This window comes from Schistocerca serialis, chromosome 8, assembly GCF_023864345.2.
Source record: "Schistocerca serialis cubense isolate TAMUIC-IGC-003099 chromosome 8, iqSchSeri2.2, whole genome shotgun sequence".
NCBI lineage: Eukaryota > Metazoa > Arthropoda > Insecta > Orthoptera > Acrididae > Schistocerca > Schistocerca serialis.
Window position 1 is genome coordinate 323,322,368 of NC_064645.1, and position 8,911 is coordinate 323,331,278.

General features: G+C 44.6%; 1 protein-coding gene across 1 annotated transcript in view; it reads right to left on the reverse strand.

The window, feature by feature from the left end:
- The window catches only part of LOC126416998 (uncharacterized), a 52,345-nt gene extending 45,865 nt beyond the window's left edge, over window positions 1-6,480 (reverse strand). Inside the window, exon 1 of the mRNA XM_050084884.1 lies at window positions 6,290-6,480. Coding sequence (XP_049940841.1) covers window positions 6,290-6,480 — 191 coding nt within the window. The remainder of the gene's footprint in view (window positions 1-6,289) is intronic.
- Between the last annotated feature and the right edge of the window lie 2,431 nt (window positions 6,481-8,911).

Genomic DNA, 8,911 nt, shown 5'->3' on the forward strand with positions numbered 1-8,911 from the left:
GGGGATTTCATAGGGATGAACTAAGAAGTTACGAAGGTTAGGTGGACGGTGGAAAGACACTCTTGGTGGAGTGGGGAGGATTTCATGAAGGATGGACCTCATTTCAGGGCAGGATTTGAGGAAGTGGTATCCCTGCTGGAGGGCCACATTCAGAGTCTGATCCAGTCCCGGAAAGTATCCTGTCACAAGTGGGGCACTTTTGTGTTTCTTCTGTGGGAGGTTCTGGGTTTGAGAGGATGAGGAAGTGGCTCTGGTTATTTGCTTCTGTACCAGATCGGGAGGGTAGTTGCGGGATGCGAAAGCTGTTGTCAGGTTGTTGGTGTAATGGTGCAGGGATTCCGGACTGGAGCAGATTCGTTTGCCACGAAGACCTAGGCTGTAGGGAAGGGACCGTTTGATGTGGAATGGGTGGCAGCTGTCATAATGGAGGTACTGTTGCTTGTTGGTGGGTTTGATGTGGATGGACGTGTGAAACTGGCCATTGGAAAGGTGGAGGTCAACATCAAGGAAAGTGGCATGGGATTTGGAGTAGGACCAGATGAATCTGATGGAACCAAAGGAGTTGAGGTTGGAGAGGAAATTCTGGAGTTCTTCTTCACTGTGAGTCCAGATCATTAAGATGTCATCAATAAATCTGTACCAAACTTTGGGTTGGCAGGCTTGGGTAACCAAGAAGGCTTCCTCTAAGCGACCCATGAATAGGTTGGCGTACGAGGGGGCCATCCTGGTACCCATGGCTGTTCCCTTTAATTGTTGGTAAGTCTGGCCTTCAAAAGTGAAGAAGTTGTGGGTCAGGATGAAGCTGGCTAAGGTAATGAGGAAAGAGGTTTTAGGTAGGGTGGCAGGTGATCGGCGTGAAAGGAAGTGCTCCATCGCAGCGAGGCCCTGGACGTGCGGGATATTTGTGTATAAGGAAGTGGCATCAATGGTTACAAGGATGGTTTCCGGGGGTAACGGATTGGGTAAGGATTCCGGGCATTTGAGAAAGTGGTTGGTGTCTTTCATGAAGGATGGGAGACTGCATGTAATGGGTTGAAGGTGTTGATCTACGTAGGCAGAGATACGTTCTGTGGGGGCTTGGTAACCAGCTACAATGGGGCGGCCGGGATGATTGGGTTGGTTCAAATGGCTCTGAGCACTATGGGACTCAACTGCTGAGGTCATTAGTCCCCTAGAACTTAGAACTAGTTAAACCTAACTAACCTAAGGACATCACAAACATCCAAGCCCGAGGCAGGATTCGAACCTGCGGTCTTGCGGTTCCAGACTGCAGCGCCTTTAACCGCACGGCCACTTCGGCCGGCTGGATGATTGGGTTTGTGAATTTTAGGAAGAAGGTAGAAGGTAGGGGTGCGGGGTGTCGGTGGGTTCAGGAGGTTGATGGAGTCAGGTGAAAGGTTTTGTACGGGGCCTAAGGTTCTGAGGATTCCTTGAAGCTCCGCCTGGGCATCAGGAACGGGATTATCTTGGCAAACTTTGTATGTGGTGTTGTCTGAAAGCTGACGCAGTCCCTCAGCCACATACTCCCGACGATCAAGTACCACGGTCGTGGAACCCTTGTCCGCCGGAAGGATGACGATGGACCGGTCAGCCTTCAGATCACGGATAGCCTGGGATTCAGCAGTGGTGATGTTGGGAGTAGGATTAAGGTTTTTTAAGAAGGATTGAGAGGCAAGGCTGGAACTTAGAAATTCCTGGAAGGTTTGGAGAGGGTGATTTTGAGGAAGAGGAGGTGGGTCCCGCTGTGACGGAGGACGGAACTGTTCCAGGCAGGGTTCAACTTGGATAGTGTCTTGGGGAGTTGGATCATTAGGAGTAGGATTAGGATCATTTTTCTTCGTGGCAAAGTGATACTTCCAGCAGAGAGTACGAGTGTAGGACAGTAAATCTTTGACGAGGGCTGTTTGGTTGAATCTGGGAGTGGGGCTGAAGGTGAGGCCTTTGGATAGGACAGAGGTTTCGGATTGGTAGAGAGGTTTGGGACAGATTTATTGATGACATCTTCATGATCTGGACTCACAGTGAAGAAGAACTCCAGAATTTCCTCTCCAACCTCAACTCCTTTGGTTCCATCAGATTCACCTGGTCCTACTCCCAATCCCATGCCACTTTCCTTGATGTTGACCTCCCCCTTTCCAATGGCCAGCTTCACATGTCCATCCACATCAAACCCACCAACAAGCAACAGTACCTCCATTATGACAGCTGCCACCCATTCCACATCAAACGGTCCCTTCCCTACAGCCTAGGTCTTCATGGCAAACGAATCTGCTCCAGTCCGGAATCCCTGAACCATTACACCAACAACCTGACAACAGCTTTCGCATCCCGCAACTACCCTCCCGATCTGGTACAGAAGCAAATAACCAGAGCCACTTCCTCATCCTCTCAAACCCAGAACCTCCCACAGAAGAAACACAAAAGTGCCCCACTTGTGACAGGATACTTTCCGGGACTGGATCAGACTCTGAATGTGGCCCTCCAGCAGGGATACGACTTCCTCAAATCCTGCCCTGAAATGAGATCCTTCCTTCATGAAATCCTCCCCACTCCACCAAGAGTGTCTTTCCACCGTCCACCTAACCTTCGTAACCTCTTAGTTCATCTCTACGAAATCCCCAAACCACCTTCCCTACCCTCTGGCTCCTACCCTTGTAACGGCCCCCGGTATAAAACCTGTCCCATGCACCCTCCCACCACCACCTACTCCAGTCCTGTAACCCGGAAGGTGTACACGATCAAAGGCAGAGCCACGTGTGAAAGCACCCATGTGATTTACCAACTGACCTGCCTACACTGTGACGCATTCTATGTGGGAATGACGAGCAACAAACTGTCCATTCGCATGAATGGACACAGGCAGACAGTGTTTGTTGGTAATGAGGATCACCCTGTGGCTAAACATGCCTTGGTGCACGGCCAGCACAATTTAGCACAGTGTTACACCGTCCGGGTTATCTGGATACTTCCCACTAACACCAACCTATCCGAACTCCGGAGATGGGAACTTGCTCTACAATATATCCTCTCTTCCCGTTATCCACCAGGCCTCAATCTCCGCTAATTTCAAGTTGCCGCCACTCATACCTCACCTGTCATTCAACAACATCTTTGCCTCTGCACTTCCGCCTCGACTGACATCTCTGCCCAAACTCTTTGCCTCTGTATATGTCTGCTTGTGTCTGTATATGTGTGGATGGATATATGTGTGTGTGTGTGTGTGTGTGTGTGTGTGTGTGTGTGTGCGAGTGTATACCCATCCTTTTTTCCCCCTAAGGTATGTCTTTCCGCTCCTGGGATTGGAATGACTCCTTACCCTCTCCCTTAAAACCCACATCCTTTCGTCTTTCCCTCTCCTTCCCTCTTTCCTGATGAGGCAACAGTTTGTTGCGAAAGCTTGAATTTTGTGTGTATGTTTGTGTTTGTTTGTGTGTCCATCGACATAAAATAATATGTAAGATGGACTATTTTTCCTTTCACCTGGGTACACTGATGAACTCACCCAAAGGGGCCTAATGAATGGATGTCCTCAAGAATTGCATCTTAAATTTTTCCATCCTTTCTCTGTGTCCCTGTGCCTACTCCTAACCTTTCTAGGCCCTGCTGGCTTTGCCCACCATGCTGACCTGTGATATTGGGGGCCACTGTCCACACGCTGCCCCCAAAATGTGCTATCTGGTCTTCCCATGAACACGCCACCTCTGGTTCCGATAGCCTCACTTACTTAAATCTCTCCACTCTATATACTCTGGTTGTTATGCTGTTCCTGCCATTCTTATTGTAATAAAATTCTGCAGCATTTAACAGGTTTTCCAACTAATTGCATTTCTTTATCATTATCCTTTAATTGTTTAATTTGTTGATCATCAGCCTGAGAGTGAAGCAGAAAGGTTATGATCACCGGTTTGTGAGGTAACGGGTGAGCTGTGGTGCCCTGGAAATATTCTAAGTTCGGAGTTGGCATGGCCGCATGGGCTCTCGGCAAGCCGCAGCCCAGCAGCAAACACGTGGTGTCGAATGTTAGGCGGGGTCCAGGAACTGCGTGGCTGGGGATTTCATGGTGATGCTGTGTCGATGAAAGAGACTTGTATGCCAAGAGTGCCAAAGGTGGTGGACTTTGTGAAACCATCATGGCAGACATTTCACTGTTCATATAGAAATTAATAGTAGCCAAACGAATCATGATACCTCAAAAAGAAACATATACATTACCATTATTTGCACGATGATTTTGATGGTGTAATGTGATTTTTAATATCTTTATTAGTTTAAAGTTTAGTATCTGACAATAAATTATACAAATAACACCCAGCAACAAATTTCCAAAATCCAAATGGTTCATCCGATTTTGTCGATCGATGTGTGTTTAGAAAGCTATTAGTGTAAACCTAAATTTGTATAAATTACAGGCATTTAGCTTGAATACTACATGAGTTATTGGAGGTCTAAGTGGCCGATTACTATTGATCACACCAGGCCATAAGTACTCCACAGTGACACAAAAAAATGGTAGCAGCATGCTTATAAATATATTTAGTCATCTATGTTTTTGTCTATATCTGATATAAACTATTCATGAAGAAATTGGTTAAATATTTAGTGTGTTTCAGAAAGCACAGAGACATTGGGCTACTGGCCTACCTTTTGTTCTATTCCTTTGATATATGTTTGTTTAATTTGTTTATGTATCTAATAATGTGTGTTAGAGCGTGTTTATGGTCCAGCCGTAGGAATATTTATTTAATTTCAAGTTATTTAAATGTAAATCCAGTATTTTGAATGTGTTTCATCATGTTTGTGTGGGTGCGTAGGCTTGAAGATATGGCGCAAGCACTCTAGCCAATCACAGCCCTTGTGAATTGGGAGACTGGATGGAAGTGCAAGAAGAGTTCTGAGTACGGCACACGACACTGGAAGTGCTGGACGTGATGGTGTGATGGACGTACAGTTGCAGGAAAGACTTGGAGAGTGTGGAGCGGCTTGTGCGTGATTGCGGGAGATGGAAATACTTCGGAGTGCCTACTTGTGAACATGTGAGATTTCCATGCTTTCTGTGGAGAAGACATAGTATGCATTCAGAAGTGAATATCTCATGGGCTATGTTGTCATTCATAACTAATTACGTGAAGTAGGAATCTATTGTTTCCCTGTTATTCAATTTATATTTTATTTAACTGCTGGACCATCGAACCAATAAGTGTTTTGAAGAAATATACCGCATTCTGAAAAGTACTTCTACTATCATACCCATCATTTAAAGTCGTTAAAATAGTACGTTTAGAATTTATTTAATTGCAATCTTTCATTTATAGATGACTATGTTGCATTAAAAATTCACAATTGCCAAGTGATAGGAATCTTCCACCATTCAATTCATGTGTATATTCATGTTGTATACAGTAGACTCAGCAGTATTTGCCTTGTAATGTGGCAACTATATATCACAGCCACCAGACAACGAAACCAGCTAAAACTTTTAATATTTCAACTCTGAGTCAGTGGGTACGTAGTTGATGACCACCGCACTACCATCATCGCATTTTTTATTTGAAAGCCTGCAAGTTACAAGTTATATGTTACTGGTGTAGTGAACCAACTTTATTGCCACACTCATGCACTGTGCTCTCTGTAGGTACTGGTGATGGTGATTGACAAGTAACATGCCTGTACACTGATACATTTATTCGTCATAAAGAGATGCACTGCCACTTAACAATATTTTCTAGTAGTGAAAGTCTGCACAATAACTCTCCTTGAACAATGTTCCCAGAGGGTGTTCACTCAGCAGTGATTGAGCATGTTGTCAGATCCCATAACCACATGAACATAATGGACACATAAGCAAATGAAACTGATGATAGTCTTCCTGTCCCATGGGCCACCATTTACATTGCAGTCATGATGAAATGAGATGGATGAATGGACAGCACTGACTAAATAATCCTGTACGCATAGTGGGAAGCCCATGTTGAGCTAGACTCATGTGACCCACAGCCAGCAGAGACACCTTGAGAGATTTTTACACCATTCCATTGCTCAGTTCACGCTAGCCTCTGGTTTATGTCCTGCACACCCATGTGTATTGCATCTTGGCCTAAATTTGGTTAATGGTAAATCCATGGTCATTTCAGTGAATGCCAGGCACTGCTAACTTGTGCTGCCTTTAATTATGGCTCTGGCATTCATGCATATCTCAGATAGCTTCCACACAGATCACCCCCCCCCCCTCCCTCTCCCTTTCCCCATTGAGAGTAGAGCTCGGGAGCTCTGGGAGATGCCAGTGACCAACTTGCCACTAGCATATTTGGAGCCCATGTGCTTTGCAGTGACATCAGCATAAGTGAGATGGTACGGGCCAGTCCACAGTGATTGGGTGGCAGCCAGTAATGTCTGCACTTGGGTTGTGGGGTACACAGTGAACATTTCTGTGCCCTGCTGGCTCTTGACAGCAGAGGCTAGCTGTGCAGAGTCCACAGCCATAATCTCTGAGGACACCAACACTCAAGCAAAGTATGGTTGGCAGTTAATACACTCTAACAAGGGGAGGCCGACAATTGTGAAATTCAGATTCGATTCATACTGCGCGTAATAAAAGCTCATGGCCAGAGGTGTAATGTGGCAAAGCACCAAGATGCACTTCTCAGTCGTTGTCGAGAAAATCGACAGTTAAAAGAAACCGTTGTGGTGAAATACTCTCTACGATTAATAATTTTCTACAGCGTTGTGGCGCAGTGGTAAGCACTCGGGTTCATAATCTGATGGTCGCCGGATCGAATCTCGCACCATGCAACATTTTTTTTTATTATTTGTTTCTTGTAATTCAAAACAAAGACGATGTGACTTACCAAACGAAAGCGCTGGCAGGTCGATAGACAAACAAACACAAACATACACACAAAATTCAAGCTTTTGCAACCAATGGTTGCTTTATCAGGAAAGAGGGAAGGAGATGGAAAAAAGACGAAAGGATGTGGGTTTTAAGGGAGAGGGTAAGGAGTCATTCCAATCCCGGGAGCGGAAAGACTTACCTTAGGGGGAAAAAAGGACAGGTATACACTCGCACACACACCCATATCCAACTGCACATACACAGACACAAGCAGACATTTGTAAAGGCAAAGAGTTGTACTTCCGCCTCGACTGACATCTCTGCCGAAACTCTTTGCCTTTACAAATGTCTGCTTGTGTCTGTGTATATGCAGTTGGATATGGGTGTGTGTGCGAGTGTATACCTGTCCTTTTTTCCCCCTAAGGTAAGTGTCTTTCCGTTCCCAGGATTGGAATGACTCCTTACCCTCTCCCTTAAAACCCACTTCCTTTCGTCTTTCCTTCTCCTTCCCTCTTTCCTGATGAAGCAACCGTTGGTTGCGAAAGATTGAATTTTGTGTGTATGTTTGTGTTTGTTTGTGTGTCTATCGACCTGCCAGCGCTTTCGTTTGGTAAGTCACATCATCTTTGTTGAAAGTCGTTTGTCGTGGAAAAATAATACTTGAAATAAAACACAATATCACAAATAATATTCGAGTGGATACAATTTATTGAAAAGTTCAGTATACACTCGCACATAATTAACAATTAGTGACCAGAAGTAGCTGGAGTATCGCACGAACCATAGTGATAGTTATCACAGAAACATGGAAAGCAGAAAACAGCACGACATCAAGCACATCTGATAAACGATGCGTTTTTACTAGAACAATTGTGTTTTAAATTATCTGTTGGGAAACACACCTGATTGACATTCTGAAAAATTGTTCTATCGTTTGTCAGGTTTGATGCATACCACGCGTATCGTATCATATCGGCAAAAATCGGAGAAGACAATTGGTGGTGGACGGTGGATTGGATTTTTATACAGTCATCTCAGGAGTTGATGCCACAGTTTCGCTCGATTAAAAAAGCACAATTTTGACAGCACTTGATCAAATTTTTTACCTGCCGGTAAAAATATACGTCACACGGTTGGACGAGAGGACTGCACTTTGGAGGAATGGCTTTTATAGTGCACGTTGGTAACTTCTTATCGTCCTGGAACATCTCATCGTATAATGCCGGGTTCGTTTGCCCACCCCAAGAGTCAATCAGAAGAAGAAATTCTTTCTTTTGTACGTATGGTTGCAAAGCATTACGCAAGAAGTCCATGAGCAAACCCGTTGTTAGTTTACTGGATTTGGAGGATGTAAAAAACGTTGGTATACTTCTTGGTGTACTCGTCAACTGTCTTCTGTACTCTGGGTCTAAATGTACCTATGGACTCTTCGAGGCATACGAAAACAAGAGGCAAGACTCGTCCAGACATCGTGATTGAATATTGTGCCATGTACGAATGCGTCACTTTGTTCATGTCATGTCGGGTTACCAGGACAGCCTTTGACCATTTTTAGGCGAGAGTTCTGTTGAACATGGACTGGTACTGGCACCCTGACAAACAAAATGTAAAAATATCGTTTATATAAGAAATATACGAAATCTGTGTTGTCTATCATATTCTATCATCATGTCATATGACATTTGTGAACAGCTCTTTACGTACCTGTTTGATCAGTATTAATTATGAAGTTAGTTATCAACATTCACGTCTGGATCCGAAATGTGTCCGCTGCAGCCAAAATTTCGTCTTGGGTAGCCGTCTCTTTCCGGGAAACAAATTTTTTGATTTTCCGTTGCTGAATCCCACGCTTCTTTTTAAATTCAGTGACCCATGTTTTTGAAGCTTTGAAGTTGAAATCTGGGAACTGACTTGCAGCGCCCAAGGCCCACTGCTGCAGGTTTCTGGTAGTAACTTGCTGGAAGTTTTGTTGAGCTTCTACGAAGCGATCATGCACCCATGAATCAATGGTACAATATTTATCAAATTTGCTACTGCCACGTTTGATTTGCTCTTCCCACCTGGATAAATAGCCCATATTTG